At 41.0% G+C, this 23829-nt stretch overlaps 1 protein-coding gene across 3 annotated transcripts in view; it reads right to left on the bottom strand.

The window, feature by feature from the left end:
* Positions 1-5447: 5447 nt before the first annotated feature.
* Positions 5448-23829, bottom strand: part of snx29 (sorting nexin 29) — a 128647-nt gene continuing 110265 nt past the window's right edge. For 2 of the 3 annotated variants that reach the window (XM_061706187.1, XM_061706188.1), the window contains exons 20-21: positions 15983-16122; positions 5448-6644 (exon numbers count right to left, since the gene is read on the bottom strand). In XM_061706187.1, the coding sequence (XP_061562171.1) occupies positions 6518-6644; positions 15983-16122 (267 nt within the window). In that variant the 3' untranslated portion in view covers positions 5448-6517. Of the gene's footprint in view, positions 6645-15982; positions 16123-23829 lie in introns of those variants that run through there. The other variant, XR_009770407.1, reaches the window with a different exon arrangement.

The following is a 23829-nucleotide window of genomic DNA, read 5'->3' as shown; positions in this document are numbered from 1 at the left end:
AGATATACCTCTATGTCCCCAAGCAGAAAGAAAAAGAGTGGACAAGAATGATCCAACATGGCAAATCTGTTGCCGCAAGCATGGTGATGGTTCAACATCTTGAGTCGATCATGTTTGAAGTCAAAAAATGTTTGAAGTCATAAAAAAGAAGCACAAAAACGTTGTGTACATAGTCTACCTTTTCTTGACACAAAGTCTTACATTTAATTCTTCTTTAACAGCTTAACAGCACACCCTATTGAGCTTGTAGATATTTTGAAATCGTGATTAAAAAGCTTCTGTGCATATGAATGAATTACATCAAAATCACTTATTTTAACCATTATCATTTATTTCATATACGGTATTTAGTTGGAGCAGGGATTCTCAAAGTGTGGTATGTGTACCGCTAGTGGCATGCGAGCTCCCTCTCTTGGTATGTGAAAGTATCACTGTCTAAATACAGTTCATCTTATTTGACTTGAGTGACTTTGACTTTAAGAACTGTTTGATTTAAGCTTTTATTTAGCATCAATTTTACAATTAAGTATATTTTCCCCCTATATTAAAGTACGGTGTTGATATTTAAACTGCAAAATGTTACGGAGGCTCCCAATAATATTCAACACTTTTTAGGAAAAAACCTGTAAAACCTACCTCGTTTTTGATGAACACTTAGCCTACTACGCTACTGTATTTTAATGTTGGACATGAAGGTGGTACTTGGAGACCTAAGTTTTGTAAAAAAAAAATATATATATAATAATAATAATAATTGTTATTATTATTGTAAAGTGGCAAATTTCTGCAAATCACACTTGCACGTTGCCTGCGTGGAGTTTGCATGGTCTCCCCGTGCCTGCGTGGCTTTCCGGTTTCCTCCCACATTGCCAAAACATGCATGGTAGGTGAACTGAAGACTCTAAATTGTCCATAAGTGTGAATGTGAATGATTGTTTGTCTTTATGTGGCCTGTTCAAGACCAGTCCAAGGCAGAGGTGTGGACTCGAGTCACATGACTTGGACTCGAGTCATGAATTTGACGACTTTCGACTTGTCAATATGGATTCAATTGGACTTGAACCCATTGACTTAAAATACTTGCTACTTTGACCAAAGCACTGAGAAACCAACACTTTGTAGCCTTCTCGTTCTATAGCTATATGTTCAAATTACTGTTTTTCTACATGAAAATACAATAAGCGACAACATAATGCTGAAGGTCTTCATGATTAGTTATTAGGTCAAACTGTCCCACGTCATAATAACGTTGTTAGTTATTATTATCTTTTAACAGTTAATGCCATCTTGGGCACACTCTGGATTTTTTTTAGCAAGAGGGCACTCTTTCGCACACTACCTAAAGTAATGCTTTCATTAAAAAAAAAAAAATGACACCATAAATCAACAATAACTGTGACCGCTAAATAAGGTATACATTCCAAGAACCATTGTTTAAACCGAAACAACAACAACATTTAACGTCACAATAAGGATGCTAATTATCCATCTATCCAACCATCCATTTTCTACCGCTTATCCGGGTCAGGTCGCGGGGGCAGTAGCTTTAGCAGTGACGCCCAGACTTCCCTCTCCCCAGCCAGTTCATCGAGCTCTTCCGGGGGGGATCCCGAGGCGTTCCCAGGCCAGCCGAAGGACGTAGTCTTTCCAGCGTGTCCTGGGTCGCCCCCGGGGTCTCCTCCCGGTGGGACCTGCCCGGAACACCTCACCAGCCCGGGAGGCATCCGAATCAGATGCCCCAGCCACCTCATCTGGCTCCTCTCGATGTGGAGGAGCAGCGGCTCTCCTCTGAGATCCTCCCGGATGACCGAGCTTCTTACCCTATCACTAAGGGAGAGCCCGGACACCCTGCGGAGGAAACTAATTTCGGCCGCTTGTATCCGGGATCTTGTTCGTTCGGTCACGACCCAAAGCTCGTGACCATAGGTGAGGGTAGGAACGTAGATCGACCGGTAAATTGAGAGCTTCGCCTTTCGGCTTAGCTCCTTCTTTACCACAGCGGACCGATACAAAGTCCGAGGACGCTAATTACTGCAAAAAATACAAAATAAATAAAATAAATCCACATTGCTTTATGGAAATCATGCGACTTGACGTCACGTATGCTTCTTTCCGTTAGTATTAGAAGCTAGCTTTGCGAGCGATCACGGATACACAGCAGGCCAGCCGTGCTCTCTCTGGGCTTCCTGTTCATTGCGGTTTGGTTTCATCAGTGTAGTGTTCTCAAAAATCAGTCTTGTACTGTATTTCTTTTTTTAGTCACTTAATTTACCAATCCATCAGCACACAGCTAGCATCTATTCAACATAAAAAAAAACAATTCATTAATTTAATATGAATATTATATATATATTACTTTGTTGGTAAAATGACTGGAAAAGACTCAAAACTCAAAGTGTAGGACTTGCGGCTTGACTTGGTATTTGCCTGTTTCAACTTGGGACTTGACTCAGGACTTGACCCACCTCTTGTTTGTGGCGTACCCCGCTTCTCGCCCAGTTAGCCGAGATAGACGCCAGCATGCCCGCGACGCTAGATGCTAAAATGGATGGATGGATGACAAATTTGAAACTAATGTTTCACATTTAAGACAAACAGGAATCAGTGTGTGCAGAACCACCATCGCAATAAAAGTGCATATCAAAGTATTATTGTAAAATGTATTAAACATTAAATTTATTGTATTTTGTACTGTTTTTTGTTTTTTGCTTTTCTCATTTTTCAATAACACGGAATTGCCTGTGAATATATATATATATATTTTTTAGTTGATTTGTACATGTTATAGGTTGCATTAATGGGTGGGTGAAAAAAAAATGACTTGAAATGGTTTAGCCTGGTCTCAATTTTTTGGATGACAAGCCAGGCATTTGAAAGGGTGCGGCGACTGTATTGTAGTACATACAAACAAAAGAACTTTTTCTGTGAATAGAACCAAAGACAACCCTACTTTGCGACCAGTAGAAAGGTCCCCTTTAATGATTTACGTGCATTCCAGTTCTAAATGAAGAATGAATTAGGCCACACATAGGAACAAAAAGAAGAATTGCAAAAGCTGCAATTGTTCGAGCCAAAAGGATATTTTCCTATTGTGTTACACAACAAATAAATGTTCAACTTATAAGACTCATTGAGATCGTTGGATGAGGCGTCTAGCCTGCATGGTTATCAAGGCTGATGTCAGTGCTCTCTGACTTCCACATCCTGAATCTGGCTTGTAACACAATTTTCTGGTCAGCAGCCACTGATTATTTTGCCCTCACACTCCTTTCTCTCGGCCTGGAAGAACAAAACAGTGGATAAATGAAGATGGTGGGGGGGAGAAACTATATAAAGGCAGCGTGGTTGAAATTAAAGCGCTGAGACTGCTTCTGTGAAGCAGTGAAGACTGAATCATGAAGATCCAAGCAGACGCACGCTGGGCCTGTCATTTACAGAATCCGTATATCATACATTTTTATAGATTTAGAGTTCAAATACAAGCACTGACGCAGGCATGGCTAGGGCACACTTGTGCTGTCTGCATTTAAAGTACACGCCTACTATAGTGTACTTGCGCGGCGCAGGTAAATGCACCAAGTGACATTGTACAGAATACACTTCCTCACACTCAGGAGAACTGCCTCCATCCGAACGAGTAGAGGTTGAACATTAATATTAACGCAGGTGTACGGTACAAGTTGTAATTTATTATTCGGGAGGGGAAGACAGGCCTGCCGACTAAGGCATGGTTTATAAAGTCCACAAAAGCAGACACCACTCAGTAATATAACCTCACTGTCTTTGTTCAACTCGACTCCGATGCCCAAATGAGTCTACCTTTGAAAGATGACAAATATTGGTTGCTTTCCAAACGATCACTGTGACTTTCATAAGCCTGCATGTACTGTAACACAGCTACTGAAAGAGCAGTAGAAGAGAGGGGCGCGTGGGACGGTGGGGGTTGGCTGTGGCATAGGGTCCCTGCGGCCTCCTCAGGGGCGGCCGGTTGTCGTGGCTTCGGTGGGGCCGGCGCACAGCCCTGGGTCCCTCGGTGCGGGACGTATCCCGTCCGCCGGGCCGGTCTCGGGTGGAGTCCTGGGCCCGATCCCGCCTCTCGATTGATTGGACGGGCTCTTCAGTCACCGCGGTGCAGGCACAGCAATTACAGGGCACTTCTGACAGTCATTGTGCATGCGAAACGGTGTGAATTCACTTGCATGTGTCCGCAGGGACACACCCCTGGGACTTTTTCGCTGGGTGTGGGGCCACTCACTTATTGCGACAAATAAGCCATGAATATGCGAATTGCTTGAGTATCCCCTCACTCATACTCTTGTCCGATAGACTTTTATAATTTACATAGTCACTCCCACCACACTTCAGTTGTACAGTCGAGTTCACGACGCTTGTCCTGCATGCTACTTCTCCTGTCCTTGTCCTGTCCTATCTTGTCCTGTCCTTCCCTCACAGGGTGTAGTACTACTGCCCCATACAACACCCATATCTAATTGTTCTCGATATATAATGATTTACAATTAGCGCTTTGTCTTTTGTATTCTTTTCTCACACCCCTCTAGAAACTTTGTTCTGTACGACTAATCGACTCTTGATTCTCAATAAATATCTGTTATAAGACTAAGAAACCACAGCAGCAGCTTAAAAACTCCACTGTGACACAGTAAAACTGTTCCGGCATAAAAATGATACAGATCCTTTATTCTGCTTGACCTAAGAGCCGAACAGGACAGAAAATATGTATATATTTTATTTCAATTATTTTCGGTGTTCTTTGTCAAAAGCCTTTATTTATATACATCTTGATTTACGATAGTTTTGTACCCATGCCGGTTACAAACGGTGGAAACGTGCTACAGTTTATCACTGTTCTATGAAAATGCAGTAGTAAAGTCGTATGTAAAAAAACAAAACAAAAAAACAACAACAAAAAAACAATTAAGATATAAGTATAAAACAGTCAACATGGTGGTAACTGAGAGTACATTCTTGTACCACCTGACATATTCTTTTTTTCTGCTGTCCAAACTAGTTCATTGTGGGCTATTCAGAACCTCGAAATGTCAGACAGATGTTGGGACAGTTGTAAACTGAAACCCCCTATATTTTTTCGTTTGATCTTTTATGCATTGCTGCAGAGATTGGCTTTGCGGTTACATGTACAGTACCTTGCGGAATAATTTTGGTAGCACTTCCTCACTGATATTGTGATTAACCTTTTGTACAATTTACTACAAAATTCTTGCGGCAATATGTTGTCATCTGAAGCGCCACCAATTCTACTGTTATACTGTCTGGAAAGTATAAGATCACATCACATATACTGTAGATCACATTCTAGGTAGTGCTCTTTTTTTTTGGGTGCAAACCTTAATATGGTCAAAATGTGGAGGAGGGGGGAAAAAAAGTTTCAAAAGCAACAAAGTTTCTTTCCAAGCTGATTTGTCTTTATTGAGCAGCTAAAGGAAAAATGTCTCCTGAAAGAAAAAAAAACAAGCTAGTTTTGTCAGGTGGTGGTTCTCATCTTGGGAGAGCTCTAAATATATATGAGCTCCTATAACCCACACTTGTTGAGTCACAGGCGCTCTCCTTGCACTCCTAACGAGCAGCTCTGCTTCACTTCAAGTGCTTAGTCTTCGTTATGAGGCTGTGTTAAATCTTTTTAACTCTTTTTAAATCTTAAACAAGGAATTTCAAACTTGACATAGTGGTGTAAACCTGCAATTCAATGCATCATAGAGAGAGCATTATACTTGGGGGTAACAATTCTTGGAGAAAGATTGCTGTTTATTGTTATCAGTGGTATAGAACCCTAATCCTTGAGTATGAAGGACTTTTGAGCCACAACAAACTATGACTGTGGGCACACTTGTTGGACATTAAGATGCCCCTCGTAAAAGATGGAAGGGAAATATATTGTAGAAAGAAGAATACATTATCTGGTCCACAGCAGAGATTGTGAGTTATTATACACCTATCTATCCATTTTCTACACTGGATATACTGTACAAACTCCACACAGCATCCGGGATTCGAACACTGAACCTCAGAACTGTCAGTGCATAACCACTAGGACACTGTTCTGCCCAATTTGGAATCGGCATTAGCTAAAATGTAATGGCACAATCAAGCAGACTGAGTAACTACATTGAATCGCTCGCTATACATGAGCTATCAACGCAGCTGTAATATACAATGTAGGCACTGTAACTACACACACTTTTACTACAAAAAGGAGCATAGTAAGAAAGAAAAGCCAGCATCTCATAGTGGCTGTTCAATTTGTCTCATTGAGGTAAGAGGTGCTGCTGTGTGATTTGGTCCAGCCTCTTGAATGTCATTTATCCTTCCAATAAGGCATCTCATATATTTAAATACTCTCCAATCGCCTTGGCTGACACTTGGCCAGAAGCTTACGCCAGATGCCCTCAAAGTCTTCATGGCAATGGTTGGACACAGGTGGGTTCCTGACCTCAGCATCATGAGAATTACAATAAAATAAAATACAAAGTCTTGGGTGTTAGAGGTCGCCACTCTGGGGTTCGGCTCTGGCTTCCTGGTGGTGGCCGCGACCCAGTCTCGGGAAGCGGGATGACGTTTTGGAGCGGGGTGTCTTGGGGCCGCCATCATTGGTCTGGGGTGTGTCCCTAAAATGCGACAAAAAAAAAAAAAAAGACTTTAAATGAACAGCTGCTGAGCCTTGTTATTCAAACAAACAACGGATGCTACATCTGCTGGACCAAATAATTCCTCTTCTGCCTGGACACTTGTTAAACTCTAGACTTCAGTCAAAACAATGTGTAAAACGTGTTCTGAATAATAATCCTCATTAACAATCAGTCCATTTTCTATTTGAGATCAGATTCAACAACTGTTTAATTTAATTACAAGCACCATGTTCATATGATATATGAGAGAATGACACAACTGTAGATGCCTGGCCAAGCATGTTCATCTTTGCTGCTTGTCATAGTTTTTACACTCTCTACATGTCACTTAATTCAACATGAGTCTCAAGGGAAATTAAAGCCCCACAATTTTCTACGTTATAAGTGCCCCTCGAGTCTAAACGCGGTATTCTGATTAAAATTGTATTCCTGGAATAAAAATTAGGCACACTAATTCATCAAATTTCATCCATCTCATGGGGGCCACCATGTTAGACAATATTCCCTGCTGCTGTTAAGTGAAATGAAAGTCACAACTGCTCATGTGCTTGCGTTGCGAAATGTCACGTGACCGAACCCGGAAAACAGGTTAGCGGACTCCCAGTGTATGCTGCAATAACGAGCATAACTACGGGTTGATGACATGATGGTTTGAACAAAATGGTTCAAAACATCATGTCATCAACCTGCAGCTGAAGAAATGAACACAAGCGCTAGAGCACTTGTGATGTTCATTTCGGTTCACAGAAGAGGGCGATATTGCCCAACATGGCGGCTCCATGAGATGGATGAAAATGAAAATGAAATCTATCTATCTACCTACCTATCTGCTCTGTCTGTCTGTCTGTCGATATATCCATCCATCCATTTCCTGAGCCGCTTCTCCCCACTAGGGTCGCGGGCGTGCTGGAGCCTATCCCAGCTGTCAGGAGGCAGGGTACACCCTGAATTGGTTGACAGCCAATCGCAGGGCACATACAAACAAACAACCATTCGCACTCACATTCACACCTACGGGCAATTTAGAGACTCCAATTAATGCATGTTTTTGGGATGTGGGAGGAAACTGGAGTGCCCGGAGAAAACCCAGGCAGGCACGGGGAGAAAATGCAAACTCCACACAGGCGGGGCCGGGGATTGAACCCGGGTCCTCAGAACTGTGAGGCTGACGCTCTAAGCAGTCGGTCACCGTGCCGTGCATATATATTATATATATATATATATATATATATATATATATACATATATATATATATATATATATATATATATATATATATATATATATATATATATATATATATAATATATATATATATATATATATATATATATATATATATATACACACACACACACACATATATATATACATACACACACATGCACACATATATATACATACACACACACACACAAACTCACACACAGTGGGTACGGAAAGTATTCAAACCACCTTGAATTTTTGCAGCCATTTGCTGAAATCATTTAGGTTCATTTTTTTTCAAAATTAATGTACACACAGCGCCCCATATTGACAGGGGAAAAAAACGGGATTGTTGACATTTTTGCAGATTTATTAAAAAAGAAAAACTAAAATATCAGTTTTTCACACCTGGATTTGGGGATCATCTGCCATTCCTCCTTGCAGATCCTCTCCAGTTCTCTCAGGTTGGATGGTGAACGTTGGTGGGCAGCCATTTTCGGGTCTTTCCAGAGATGCTCAATAGGGTTTAAGTCAGGTCTCTGGCTGGGCCATTCAACAACAGCCACGGAGTTGTTCTGAAGTCACTCCTTCCGTATTTTAGCTGTGTGCCTAGGGTCATTGTCTTGTTTGAAGGTGAACCTTAAGCCCAGTCTGAGGTTCTGAGCACTCTGGAGAAGGTTTTCTGGTTTTTGCAACCAGTCGTCCTGTCCCTGCAGCTGACAGTTGGGATTGTATTGAACAGGTGATGAGCAGTGCCTGGTTTTCTCCACACATACCGCTTAGATTTAAGGCCAAAAAGTTCTATCTTGGTATCATCAGACCAGAGAATCTTATTTCTCACCATCTTGGAGTTGTTCAGGTGTTTTTTTTTTTTTTTTTGTTGCAAACTCCATGCAGGCTTTCATGTCTCTTACACTGAGGAGAGGCTTCCGTCGGGTCACTCTGCCATAAAGCCCCGACTGATGGAGGTCTGCAGTGATGGTTGACTTTCAAGAACTTTCTCCCATCTCTCGACTGCATCTGTGGAGCTCAGCCACAGCTTCTTTACCTCTCTCGCCAAGGCTCTTCTCCCCCAATTGCTCAGTTTGGCCAGATGGGCAGCTCTAGGAAGGGTTCTGGTCGTCCCAAACGACTTCCATTTAAGGATTATGGAGGCCACTGTGCTCTTAGGCACCTTAAATGCAGCAGAATTCTATTCAGAATTGTAAATTTGGTCAGATCTGTGCCTTGGCACAATTCTGTCTCTGAACTCTTCAGGAAATTCCTTTGACCTCATGATTCTGATTTGCTCTGACATGCACTGTGAGCTGTAAGGTCTTCTATAGACAGGTGTGTGGCTTTTCTGATACTATCCAATCAGTATAATCAAAGACAGCTGAACTCCAATGAAGGTGTAGAACCATTTTAAGGATGATCAGAAGAAATGGACAAGTTAAATACATGAGTGTCACAGCAAAGGGTTTGAATACTCATGGGTGCGTGGTATTTCAGTTTTTCTTTTTTAATAAATCAGCAAAAATTTCAACAATTCAATTTTTTTCCCCTGTCAATATGGGGTGCTGTGTGCACATTAATGAGGAAAAAAATGACACACGCAATGTATAAATATGATAGTACATAACCTAAAACCAAATTTAGGGACTCACCTAAATTTGTTCAAGGCTCATCAAAAGTGTATTTTCGTCCTCGATCTGCTCAGCAAATGGTCAGGCCGACAATCATAAATATTATATACTTGTTCAATATATATACGATTGCAAAGTCTTCTGACTGAGGTCAACACGGAGTTCGGTCGAGTCACAGAGTCCTTGATTGTGACTTGTGAGTTTCTCCTACGTTTTCTTCTTACAGTCTGGATGCCCTGTGGCACCAAGCTGCCTTTCACTACAGACATTTGATTTGGGGGACGAAACCCACGATTATCAGTTGTGTGTCTGTTGTGCTATGTTGAGTCCACCACGCAGTGTAACGTGCATGCCTCGCTTGGGGGTCTGTTACTTTTTAAAAACGGTTAAGATAATAAAAATTAGTATGTGTGTACCCTGCTTAAGACAACATCTGCCCTGTCCAGTCTGCTCCTCCAACACCGAAAAGGACAGTAGGTGAGGTTAAGTCTTACTGTATGTTCACCTGGCACAATGCTTAATGCATGAATAAGTAGACACATCTGTTAGAAAACCTTGGGTTTCCTTTGAAACATATATTTAATTGATAATAAAATGTATTATTAATAATAGTGTTCTCTAATAAGAATCAATACTACAAAATATTCCCACAAATTAGCTGTTGTTTGTAAATCAAATTTGGCAATGTGTAGACGCAGGCACGTGCACAGGAAGACACGAACTGGAGCTTCGGAATTGGCCCAAGATGAGAAAAGTGCCCTCTGGCAGGCATGGAGCCCTTTTTTAAATTACTATTATTATCAATATTACTTTTGCCATATATTTGCAGCTTGTGCTTGCTGTAGGCACAATATTGACTTGAATATCGTGCAGGATTACCATCTTTCCCAGGCTTCGTTGAAATTGTATTCATTTGACTGCAGGGGAGCATAATTAGAGCAAACGGGTAGACGCACACACACGCAGATGCATACACAAGCTGCAATCTAATTGATTGTCTTGACAGGAAGATTTGGAATATAGCAAAGAGTACACACGTACATGCACGCACGCACAGACACAATCTCTCACACACAACACACACACATGCCTAATCTAGCACAATAAAAGGTTACATCATTATTCCCGAGTCAAACTGTCCCAAACTGCTCTTGACAGCGAAACAAAGGTCCTCAACACTTTGTTTTCCCGAAGGCAGCAGGTCACTAAGGCGGGAAACAAGACTGAGTGTCTATTTTGACTTCTGAATAAACCATAAACATGTTGCTGTCGAGCTGCATACTAAATGCTAGTAAACCCAAGGAAAGGTTGCTAGTCCAGACAAGTGAGGAAAACATGGGATTACAGTGTCAAAATAAAAACAGCAAATAACAATTTAATATAAACAAGGAACATTCTTAACTGTCATAGACATAAAGAAATAAAACATTTTTTTTTAAAAATAGGTTAGTTATGTTAGTAAAAGTATATTAAGAAATAAAACAAGTCTTTAAAGATGAATGGGTGAGGGAAAAAAAGGAAGATGACTGCTCATGCCCATTGATATCGATACCTCTTGGTCACAGTGTAAAAGGAGGGTAACCGCTTAAAAAAAAAAAAAAGAAAACATTTAAAAAAGAAAAAAAAACACCCATAATTCATAATTTTTAAAATTCTACTGCTCAAACTAACAGTCTGACAGTTGTGCCCAGCCAGACTAGTACTGACGATTTTCATTTAAATAATGTTCGACAAGACCTTAATGAGTTACTGTCAGTCTTTGTGTGTCACAATAACAATGCCAGTAAGCACTACTTTAACCATGAAATGTTGAGGTCCCAAAAGCATAATTAAATCCAGTTATGATATTCGGGATGAATTTCATTCACGCTTCTGATCAAAGTCAGAAAGGGCTTGATTCTCAGACGTCTCGAAAAGTTTATCTTAAGGAATGACCCTGTGGTGTCGGGTTCGTTAAGATTGACTTCCTGTCCCCGATCTGCATAAAAAAATGGCCGGGTCGACAACGGTAAATGGACAATAATAAAACCTGTTCAATATTTATCATGGCAAATCCTTAAGTGTGTAGTCAACACCGAGTTCGGCTAATCCACAGACTACGTCCGTCATTGTGACCTGCAACGGCACGAAAGCCAATTAGGAAGCGACCTGAAGACGCAAATGGAGGAGCAACTGTAGTCTTGAGTATTTTCAAAACAGTCATTGAACACAATAAAAAGGAGTTTGCCACAGCAATGTAGTTACAAGATAAACTAGCAGCCTTGTATTTCATCTTCTTCTTCTTGTCTCCCATAAAAGCCTCTCACTTGAAGGCTCTGAGCTTTTTCTCCCCCCTCTTTGCCTTTTCAAATTCTTGTCTTTTTCTCTCACCATTGGTCCTTAAACTCTTCTTTGATTAAACTTAAAAGCGCCGGGACTACTTAGTAGTGTTTCGCTGGTTGCAATTCTCAACCAATTTACTTCACACTTTCACTGATTGCCTCCAGCACTGGGGGAACTAATTGCGCCTTAGATTCACATTCACAGAAAAACAATACTGATGTTCAACAATATCATTTTTACCATTGGGTATGACAATATGAGTTTGAATTGTGCAGCAGTTGAGATCATCACAAAAAACAAAATAAATCACACTTGAATCAATTGATATCATTGCTTGTGATATACTAACAAACGATTGTGCACATCAATGGCAAAACCAGGAGTGCTTATCAACTATTTTATCAGCCTAATTACCCGATATTAGTCCAATACCAATAAATATCCAAAACTAAACATTCAATAAACGTAGGCTAAGCAACTTTTATCACTCCAACACAGATGGATGTCCTTTAATAGACGACGTATCCTGTGTGCATAATCCATTTGAAACAAATACTGTAAATCCCTCAAAATACAAACCTCCTTTTTTCCGCCAGGGGAAAAAAAGTAATAACTGTAATTATACCACTTCATTGATGCCATTGTTCATATATGGACATTAAATAGTTAGTGAAACTGCTGATTCCGTTTAAACTATGTTGCTGACCAAAACAGCAGCATTTGACTCATGTGAATTAAAGTGTGGAGTTTTATCAGAAACAAGGTATCTGCGCTGTATTAAATCTAATCTTACGTTCTGTTCTCACATGTATGTGACAGGAAGCTACGTGACTTCTTTGTTACACCAAGTCTGCCTCCTTTCACTACATTTCTCCATTGCAGTCCTTTATGTTAAGTATAAAGTCCAGTTTCACTTGATAGAAATAATCTGCATCTATCAGTCTATCTACCCTCTGATTTTACTCACTGCAAACACCAAGAGAAAGCACTGAATGGACCTACGCACAATGGTTTCTGTGTGACAGTTGCATTTTATTTTTAAAAGGTGTAATCAATATATTTTTGAGGTGGGCTAGTGAAACTAATTTAAATTCAGCCTCTGGCCTACCAGGTTGGAGAACCAGGCCAACAATGTTAGAAAATGCATAATATTGACTTGAGTCTCGTTAGAAGACTGAAAAAATTATTTCTGGATGTGAGATATTTGAAAATGTCTTGCTTAATGCAATTCCTGACCTGTGTGTTTGATACAACGGACTGAATAGATCGTTGTATAATTAAATCTTTACACCATCAAATATTACTGCAGACCTCAGAGTGGCCTCATTAAAATGAGGTGGAATAACAATTCAACACATTTACAGTACTTCCTCTATGATGGCACTCATGACGTTGCTGCAATTTCTAGGTTACATGATCTTAACTTTCTTGTCGACTAACTTGCTTTTAGGGCATAGAACAGTCAAGAGAAGTTATGCCTTTCACCAATAAATTATGGCCTGCACTTGTGTTGTCATGAGTGACCGCGAATACATGCGGTACCTTCGCAAGAAGCAAATGCAATGTTGAAAAAAGTGAACGAGACCTCGTTTCACACACGCTCTGTTTGCAATCAAGAAAGATTTCAATTGCAGCATGAAGATATTAAGGAGATATGATCATACAGCCTCTCGTTGGGATAAGTTAATGGGACTTCTGTGCTTTGGATGTTTAGAGGGGCCTCCGGGCCCATTTCTATTCTACTACATAATAATTGTGTAATGTGTTCAGTTTAATTGCGACCTCTTATTTTAATTTGAACATTTTTACAATGGTATATTGATTTTAATTAACACCCTAAAGGTCTGACAAGCCCCCCCCCCCAAACAATAATTTCCTAGGCACAAATCAACAGAGGAAACGCTACAGAGTGGTTGGAAAAAATAAAACAAATAACAAATCTAACAAATTCCAGCACTGAATGTTAGTTTGGTGATTTTTTTGGGGGGGGGGGGGGGGGGGCGGGGGGGGTTACGAATATGTTGTGTGTGCCCCAACTAGTCTAAAAACGGTATTCTGATTAATATTGCATTTGTGGAAAAAGAATTAAACCAATCTCAGGGTGCAGCCATTTTGGCCAATATCGCCCTCTGCTGTCGACTGAAATTGCCCTCGCGTATTGCGTTGCGAACATCATGTGACCAAACCTGGAAACCAGGATGTGGGATCCCTTTGTATGTTGCCAAGTTTGGGTTCAAACCATCATGTGATCAACCGTTGAGCTAGTTATGGCAGCATACGCAGGGAGCTATGAGAGATGATTTGTTTTCAAAGGCAAAGGATTAGGAGGGCGACTTTAGCGGTTCCACTGTCGTGATATGGCTTGCAAACATCTTGATAATAATAATATTTGATAATTGATAATATAACATAACTACAATGCAATGAATTGAACAAAGTAAGGCAAGTGTAGCAAAGGGAACGTGATTTTGTTCTAGTAGCAGGGGTGTCAAACTCAAATTCACAGTGGGCCAAAATAAAAAATTGGGACGAAATCGCGGGCCAAACTCAATATTTAATGAAAAATCACTGCGATGTGCATGTTTCCCTTCCCTCCAGAAATGTAGCGTTAAAGATTATCATATGACAACAAACTTACATTTTGCTTAAACACTGAAACTTTAATATTATAAACGCGAGAAATAAAATTTGCGAGAAAAGACATCAGTGGTATTTCTTTGCCGTTTTGTCTTTAAATAGATAACATGAATTCTTCTGTCTCTCCATCTTCTATTTATCTATCTCCAACTACCTCTCTTTTTTATGTAAATCTTTTTTCAAAGGCCAACAACAAAACAACCCCAAAAAATAAGAATGTCCTTCAATAAAAAGTCAAACTTCAAACTATTAACAGTTCCTGCCGAGGAATTGATAAAGGGAATAAAAAAAAAAAAACATGTATTCAATTATGTTGTATTCTTTGTTACAGCCACGTTGTTCAATCAATTAATCAGATCTGTAACTGCACACTAAAAGATATTGTGTACAAAAACAACTGGTGCTGCTATTTGTTTTGTTTACTTTTTCTTTCATAGTGAATTGCCTTTGGGTAAACTTAAAAGAACAGGCTGCTGAGTGGCAAGTCTGCATGACAGGCAATGACTGTACGCTGTCGCCACTGTAGCATTAACGTGAGATGTCGAAATTCCGGTCAGACGGCGGGACAGGTCATTCCCGCTGACTGATTGCAGTAAGTGCAAAATGTTGTGAATGCTGACAGGAAACGACTGCAACATTTCATTTTGAGATGCCGCTGGTAGGTTGGTGGGTCGGTGAAAAATCAGACACGGCTGGAATGTGCGTCAGAGAACATGTACAGTACGTGGCATGTGTGACTAGGAGTTCATGCGTTAGACAGAGGGGAACATTTGGTTTAGAGCAACTTTCTGTTTTATTGATTATCCTAATTTGTATCCTGGGCATCACGTTGAGCGAGTGGACTTTATTTATTTTTGTGTGTGTGGCATTTTTGGAGTAATTTCCTTAGTGTCTGAGATCCTGTTACCGTCCTTTCTCTGTTGTGTAGGGCAGCGGAGCCCCTGCCCCTCTGTTGCCAGGTCAACAACTTAATAGCGTGACTGGCAGATTACAGACTTGTTGCGATTGACTCCGGGACAAAAATGGTTGTACACTATGAATTATGCCTAGCAACAGGTGGTTGTATAAAGATCTGACACTGCCATGGAAAGAGAAATGAGAAATAAAAGAAAATAATAATGCAAATCAGACAGCACAAAGAGGAGCACTGGAGTTTTTCTTGTCTGAAGCCTGGATAAGAGGTTGGCTCCTGTTCACAAAACATCATCGGATCGAATGATCTTCAAACTTTTTGACCGAAGGGTAACCGGTTCGAATCCCGGCTACGACTGTCCGCATGTCGAAGTGTCCTTGGGCAAGACGCTGAACCCTAATTTGCTCCCAGTGGGCCTGGCAGCGCCTCGCATGGCAGCAGTCGCCCATTGGTGTATGAATGTGTGTGAGTGGGTGAATGTGAGGCTTTGAAAAGTGCCTTAGGCACTGGGATGGTGTAGATAAAGCGCTACATAAGTGTCCAGTCCATTTTACCATAGACCATTGTGTGCGTGTGTGTGTGTGTGTGTGTGTGTGTGTGCGTGTCAACTTACAGACAGAAAGGCAGCAAAAACAGCAGGGTCTCCTTGGTGGGACGGGCCGTGAAGTCTGGCAACGTCTGAATCACTTTGTTCATGACCATACGAAGGTAACACTGCAGCTGCTTCCGCCTCTCCTCCACAAACTTGGCATCCTTTAGACACACACAGCCGAGAGGTGGTTTGTAAGAAAAGGGCATGTGGGAAGATGCATTTCAAATCTGATGTGCAACTCTCATGCGCACAAAAGAGAAAGTACACAGTCACACTCGGCCAAGTCTCATCGGGGAGCTTATGAAATAACACTAGTATGCACTATGCACAGAAAAGACACCACAAAGGAAAAACAAAAATGCATACCTGTAGAGGAATGCATCTCAAAATGTCATTCATTTCAGTAGTTCAGATGTATTTAGTTTATGATTTTGATGATTATACCTTACAGCTGGCCAAAATCTGGCCAAAGCGTTAGGTAGTAAGTGGCTCTCTGGGAATCACTATAATAGACGACGACTTTCACTTTTACCATTGAACTACTGAACGAAATAAACTATTCCATGATATTCAAATATATTGAGATGCACACGTACATCAAAAGACTGTAATTAAAATTAGACTGAGTCAGCTCTGCAAGAAGCTGTGGGGAAAAAAAAAAATTCAGAGTTAAATACGGCATGTCATTTCACATCAAAATAATGTTTCACTAATGCCGGTGTACATTTTTTTATTACTTTTTACAGTATGTGAAGTTTTGTGTTTTAAAAGACAAATTGTGCTGACCTGAATTCACTATTAAACAAATTCATGCTTATTTTGCCATTTGCTTGCTTATGCAGAAAGGAAACGAGCACATGTGCATCCAGAAGTCCTTCGTGGTGAGAACCACTGCAGGCAGCGGCACGGAGCCACATGGCCTGTGCTAGCATGGCTAATCGTAGTCCAGCCAGGCTCAGAACAAAGCCTGGGCAACGGTCTGATTTACTGGGACAAACAGCCCTCGCAATGTTGAATTGAAATTGAAACTACTGCTTTTCTTTTGATCGTAAATCCAAATCCCAAGGACACTTCATTGAGCCGACTCAAAAGACGCTCTTCAAAGAACCGTTTGTTGTGCTGGGGATGTGGAACATGTATAAATGGTAAAGCAAAAGGACCAAGAGACTTAGGTGGAATTACACTTTCAGGTATTCACGGGAAAAGCATTGAGACAAAGTTTTGTTGAAAGTTAGTCATTAGGAACAATAATTTCATCAAAACTTCACAATGGAGTCAACAGCTTTTCCATCCTTACTGGCGGATACACATGCAAGGAAAACACATTTGAAGTAAAACTAGAGCTAGAACTCTGGCGCCAAGACCGAACTATTAAAAAAAGTGAGAAAAACAATTATATATTTGTGTCCATTTGTCCGACATGGTGAGCAGTAGGATATGCACTCCGCAATATGCGCTTTGACAAAAATGAGGCAGTAGATGGCAATGAATAGCTTTAATTGTGTCCGTCATGGGTGCAATGGCCCTGCTATTGTGTCAAAGCTAAAAGATAAGCAGAGCTGCATTAAGTTTTGTTGGATAGCGGATGATCTTTAGCTAACAGTGCCAGTTTCTGATAAGCGGCACATACACACGATGTAGTGTATGAACCGCTGTCTCCACAAGTGAATTATTTATTTTCTTTAGGAACACTCCCATTTATTCCACAGTCTTGCCTCTGCTCCTGCAAGTCGAATACACTTGCTTGGCAGTCCCAGTTCCCTAGCTCAACCCCAGGTAATCATGGTGAAGAATTCTGTACTCGCCCTTGGCGCAGCAGTATACGGAGGCGGGCAGTCTAGGCACTCACTTACGTACATGTGACAGGGCAGGCCTAGTTCAGTTAAAGTATGCAATAATTATTCAATTGTGAATCAAAAATGCATTATGTGTCTCCCTTAACTATTGCTGGAGTAATCAGACTCGCTGTATTTCCCCCTAGATATAGCTTGGCACAACTAATGTTGTTTATATCACTAGCTGGTGTTTTGTGTCGCTGTACACAAGTATCGATCCAACATTTCAAATCCAAACCCATCAGGAAGTTGGTCAGAAAGACCGTGAAAAAGTTTTGAGTATGATGTAGGTTCACTGTCAACACAAGCGAGAGTGGATACCGCCAGCTGAGGAAAGACCATACGAGTAGTGTAAATCTGATGTGTCAGATTAGGCTGTGCATGCCAGTGTGGGTTTCATGCTCTACCAACATATGATAGGACACCCTGACTCCTTTCATGGATGTCAGAGGAGTAATAACCCTAATGGACATTGTGACAGATTCATCGTCTCGTATAGAACGAGCGCAGCGGAAACCAGGTGCTGCTGCTTGTTTGCAGAGAGGGCAGGGCACAAATCAATGTTGCGCACTGATGCAGGTGGGACTTCAATGTCTCAACCTATCTGCTTACATAACACAGCAACGGTAAGCGCTGCTCATCCCTCGCTTCCTCCTGTCCTCCTGTGACAAAGCCCAAATCAGTCCATCATCATTTAAAGTGTAGGTGCCGGCGTATATTAAACATGAAGGCGGAGCAGAGCTTCAAGAAAACATCTTAGGGCCTAATTCTGTCAGTGTACGCCTGCAACAGCAATCATCACACACATTAAGTCAACTCGTGTAGGAGACAGGACAGCTTGACATGTATGTCGCTCTCAACCTCTAGAAGACGTACAGTACGACGGAAACATGGTAAGACACTTTCACTTTCCACTTTATTATGTATATCTTCTCGTATTGAGAGTTTACAAAAGAACAACACATTTTGCTTGCTTTACCTTTTGCACGAGCAAAATTTGTCCGGTGTTAGAAATCCCTGCCTCAGTCGGCATGCATTCTTCCCACTACCTTGAAAACATGATTAAGGCTTCATTAAGCGCCGGCACATCGCTGCGGGGCCAAATTCAAAATATGCCTAAAATGGCATTGATGTCCAACGTGGTAATATATTAAGCTTTTATTTTGAAGTCGCGGTAAGATACTATTACCAACTGGAGCGGCTGTCTTGACTTCAACTTTTCGGCTCGCCTGACCGCGATGAAAAGAGACAGGGAGTAAATCGAGACGGAAATCACAACTGTTGCGTTCTTTGCCGTTCGTGACCGTGCACGACCGACCAATAGTCAAGCAGAACAACAGAATCACTATATTTGACGGGGCTTTTCAAATGAAAAGGCCGTGCTTGCAGCCTAACATTATTCCCTTTTATGCATTAACTGTATTTGCCTGTGTTAAGTTGCAATTTGTGATTGCACTTTGTAATGGCATATTTATTCAGTTAGCCCTTGGTAAAATTTGTTTTTTTTAATTATGATTCATTATCATTTATTCTTATTTAAAGATGAATTTTGCACTGAAAACTAATACATATTGTTTGTTGAAAAGTAGTACAATAAAAATCTTCATCCGGGCCGTGGGTGCACTGGAGCCGATCCCAGCTGACTTTAGGCAAGAGGTGGTTTACACCCCGAACTGGTCGCTAGTCAATTGCAGGGCACTCTCTCTAAATTTTGGAGTCATCAGTTAAGCTAACATTGCATGTTTTGGGGATGTGGGAGGAACCCGAAGTAGCCAGAGAAGACCCCCGTAATCATGGGGAGAATATGAGACTCAAGAGGTCTTGAATCTAGATTTAAACCCAGAATCATCGGAGAATTTACATCTAAACCCTAAATGAATTGTTACCATGTAATTACCAGCGTTCATTTGATATTTGCATTTCCAAGCAGTTGCACGGATCTAGCTAATAAAGGGTCCAGCGAGTTCATATAGTGCGCTTATAAGGAGTGCATGTTGACTCACAAAAATATGCACCTAGTATAAACAGGGCCTTGAAATGGCCATGTAACAGGATATACAGTCAAGCACAGTGACACACACACACAAACACATGATGCTGGATGTCACTTCAGAGAGAGGACAGATAAGCACAGATAAGCAGAAGACGGGAGCTGTCAATGGAAGAGAAGCGCCAACGTAGTCACATATGCTCAGTGGATTTCCTGGCAGCTTTGCACCATTCAACTCTGGCAGAGTGGAGAAAAACACTCCTGATAGTACGTCTGAAGAACTTAATGTTGCCCGGCAACAAGACATTTCAGGAGGGAAAAGTGATAGTTCAGGAAACGAGTGGACTTTGATTGTCTACTGTGATAAAAGATTGCGGTTTCTTTCTCTTTTTGCAGATAGACAGGATGTCATGTGGAGGCGAGGCCCCAGGTGCAATGCAAAAGAGGAGCCGCCATCCTGGTCACCTCTTCAAACAGAAAAAAATCAACACAAGCGATGATTTGGACCCGAAAACAAAATGAGAGTCAGCATCAGGGCTGAGCGTTCTCTTCTCTCCGACGCGCACGTCTCGGCTATGGATAAAACAACACACGCAATTCAGAAATGATCATACAAGACCTTCACAATGTCTACTTGTCATAATTCAAAAAGCGTGAAAAATATATATTGCATAATAAATGAAGACGACGTACTAAGACTGGTTAATAATTCACTTTGTAGCTTCTAATTAATTAATCAGGGTAGCCCTGGCACAAATGATGGTTGCGCGAGTGCACATTCATTTTAGGGACTCACATTTGAATTCAAGTGATCAAAAGCTAAAAAATGGTGATTTTTATTTATAAACACATCGGGTACTTGAAAATGTATTCATTATTTGGTCAATAACCATTGGTAATTGCAATTACAACATTCCAACAAGCCTGCTGTTATTGTGTTTAAACAAGCCTTTATGTGGAGAATTTATGATTGAATCATGAGTGAGGAGCATGATTAACTGATCACTTTTGCAAGTTTCTGTAAACAGGATTAACCATACAATGAAAATAACAGAAACATAAAGGCCTAAAGTGATTTGTATATTTTGAAACATGTTTTACTCTTGGATGACGATCCCCCAAAACCGCCGCCTGTTACGTTTTTAAAATGAATAAAAAGACATACAAGAGGCAATTTGGGGAAAAATGTACTTTCTATTATGTGTAGACAAATAGTTGGTTGTCAAAAGTGGCTGTCCACCCATCAAGCGTGAAATTAAACAACCATTTTTTAAAAAAAAAAATGTTATTTCTGAAAGTGTCTATGAGCGAGTCGTTACGTCAAGTACACGCCATTCATTTGCATTCTGGGTGCAGAGGGGTGAACCCGCATATATGAATTGCTAGATATGACACGCCCCTTTTGAGCTGCGTCCCTACGCCGATGCTAAGCTAGGGAGGCCAAAGTCGTAAGAGAATTCCATCCAAGCGTTGCGTGTGCTTGACGGTTCGCAGTCGCCTGTTTAAATTTGGAGACCCTGGTCGTTATGGTAACGGAATCTGTACTCAACAATTATCCAGCTGCATGCGACGCAGCACATGGGGTGACTCGCTTGCATGAGACAGGGAAGTTGACTTCATCCAGACAAGACACTGGGTGTGTTAAGAATACTACAATTCTTGATCCTGCAGGTGTTTTTCCAAAACTACATCACAGACATGTTATTAAGACACCTGGGATCTGTTCTAAATTGTGAAGAAGAATGCGTCGTATTTCTCCTTTAAAAGACAATTTTGAAAGAATGTCATCCTCCTAACTGGGTGCAATGGGACCACTAACATAGGTAATGGAACCATATCAGGGCAATAAAACAGGATTTTCACTGCGCCCCTTAGTGGCATTTGCTATCAATAAACCTCAGCTTTCACTCAGCTGCTATTACTACAATAACGCCAACACATGCTCTCGGATTTGGCTATTACCAGGCACCGATGAGAACGGCACGCTATTTGTTCAAATTATCATTCATCTCGGGAAGGCTCTGCACACTTTGGTAGAGACAAAACGTGACAGCGGTGTTGGGAGCATGCATGACATCCAAACGTGTGTGACATGATGGTTTGAACTCAAACTTACGCAAAATTTAATGTTTCATTTATGGCTGGTGTCTTTGGAGAAACGCTAAATACACGCATATCATTTGTTTATACAAACATGATGTGATATATGTAAATACGAACAAAGCCTAAACATCTGATACTGTCATCTTTGGTAGCTCTTGAAGACATCTTGTGTTAAACAAAAAGACATTAGACATTTATTTAAAGGTCCTTAGGGGGCTTTGTCCCGGTCTCCTGCTACAGGGTTCTGCCTTTTACCCGACCAGAATGAAGTGCTTTGACCTGTTTTCCCGAATGCGGAAGTCGGTTGCGCATTTACCCTAAATTGTGGTTAAAGTTGAGAACCCCCTGTAGGTGGCTTTATTATATTGTCTGTACTGCAGGATTTGGTTGGAATCGATCCCACGCTAGCTGTACAAAAGTCAGTTCTGTGAACCTCTAGGACTCAAGAGAGTAATTACTGCAGAGGTAATCTAACCTTGGGAACACTCAACCTGTTTCCCAGCCCAAACCCCTGACATATTAACTAGTTATGAGTAGTCAAGGAAGTTAGTGGAGCAGGGTGTGTGTGTATAAAGCATCTGCATTGTTCACTTACACAGCTGGAGAGTCTGGCCTCAAGCACCGGGAGACTCAGGGATAGTACATTATTAGTTCATTAACAGCAATAGAGATTCACAAATGAGGCGAAAGGGCCCGATGGTGACAGATTGCACAAGGGGCAACTGAAACACGGGCCAGAGGTCAATTTGACCCCCGGCGAGGCAATTCATTTCCCCCTTAATTACACAGAATACAGCTGATGTGGATAGTGTACTGTTAACTATTCAAAAGAATATTACTGTTTAAGTGAAGGCCATTCGGAGGACCGGATGGTGAAGCAGGCGTTTGCAAAAAGAGGCTCGATGCATAAACAGTAGGTTCTATGCAGGAAAAGTACCAATCTTGCTTGGAGATGCAACTGATTTGACCTGATCGAATTTAAACCTCAAAGGGCCTCTTGCCTGGCCCACATTATGTGGTTTTCCATATCATAGCAGTTTTATTTATTAATCTTGGCGAAATTGCAGTAACATCGATCCTTTGAGATGTCCATGGTTCCGACCCCAGTGGAGCAAAAGGAATAATCTTACATTATGAAACTGGGCTGGTATTAATTACACTGGGAAAAGCTCCAAAAGCAAAAGAGGACGATGACACTTTCAGAGGCATCTACTCACAAGCGTTTTTTTAACTTCTTAACCAATTTCAAAATTATAAGAGACGCCACACAGGAAAGTATGCTTACTGCTCTTAAAGTGCGTGATGTACTCGACATGACCAACATATCACATCACACACATAACAACGGGTTCACCGACAATTGCGAGTCGCTGGCTGCCCCTTCACCAGATGTTTGTAGTACCGAGACTGATGTGCAGGGTACTACAGGTCATCTATTAAAGTACAAAGAAGAAGAAAGAATAGCTTTAGAAGTAGAAATAAAAGAAACTTAGGGTAAAGTTTAGCTTATGTGGTAACTACATTGCAGTTGCAAATGATTGTACTTATAATTGTTATTTTGATTGTGGTGAATGACTTGTGAGACACGTTATACAGACACTCAACAAAACCAATTGCTCATCTATTTGTGTCTGCCAACAGTGGGTTATTCAGGTCAGTTCCTAATTGGCTATCATTCCGTTCCACATGTGTGGCAAGCTTGTGATTGTAAATCTTGAATAGGTTAAACATTTACTATTGTCGTCCTCGACTGTTTTCTGTACAGATCGGGGGGGGGGGGGGGACACTCTTAAGCTATTGCAACTGCCTATTGAAAGAGAGAAAAACAAGTTTTGACATTTGGCTGATTTCAAATTGGTTAAATAGTAAAGCGTTGAGAAAAATGAAATGACCATCACATTTTGAGTTTAAGGTTGTCGTCAGATGCAGTGGAAAATTGC

The sequence above is a fragment of the Phycodurus eques genome, chromosome 19 (genome assembly GCF_024500275.1).
Source record: "Phycodurus eques isolate BA_2022a chromosome 19, UOR_Pequ_1.1, whole genome shotgun sequence".
Classification (NCBI taxonomy): Eukaryota; Metazoa; Chordata; class Actinopteri; order Syngnathiformes; family Syngnathidae; genus Phycodurus; species Phycodurus eques.
Note: the sequence above shows the minus strand (reverse complement) of the source record. Positions and strands in the feature narration are given on the sequence as shown.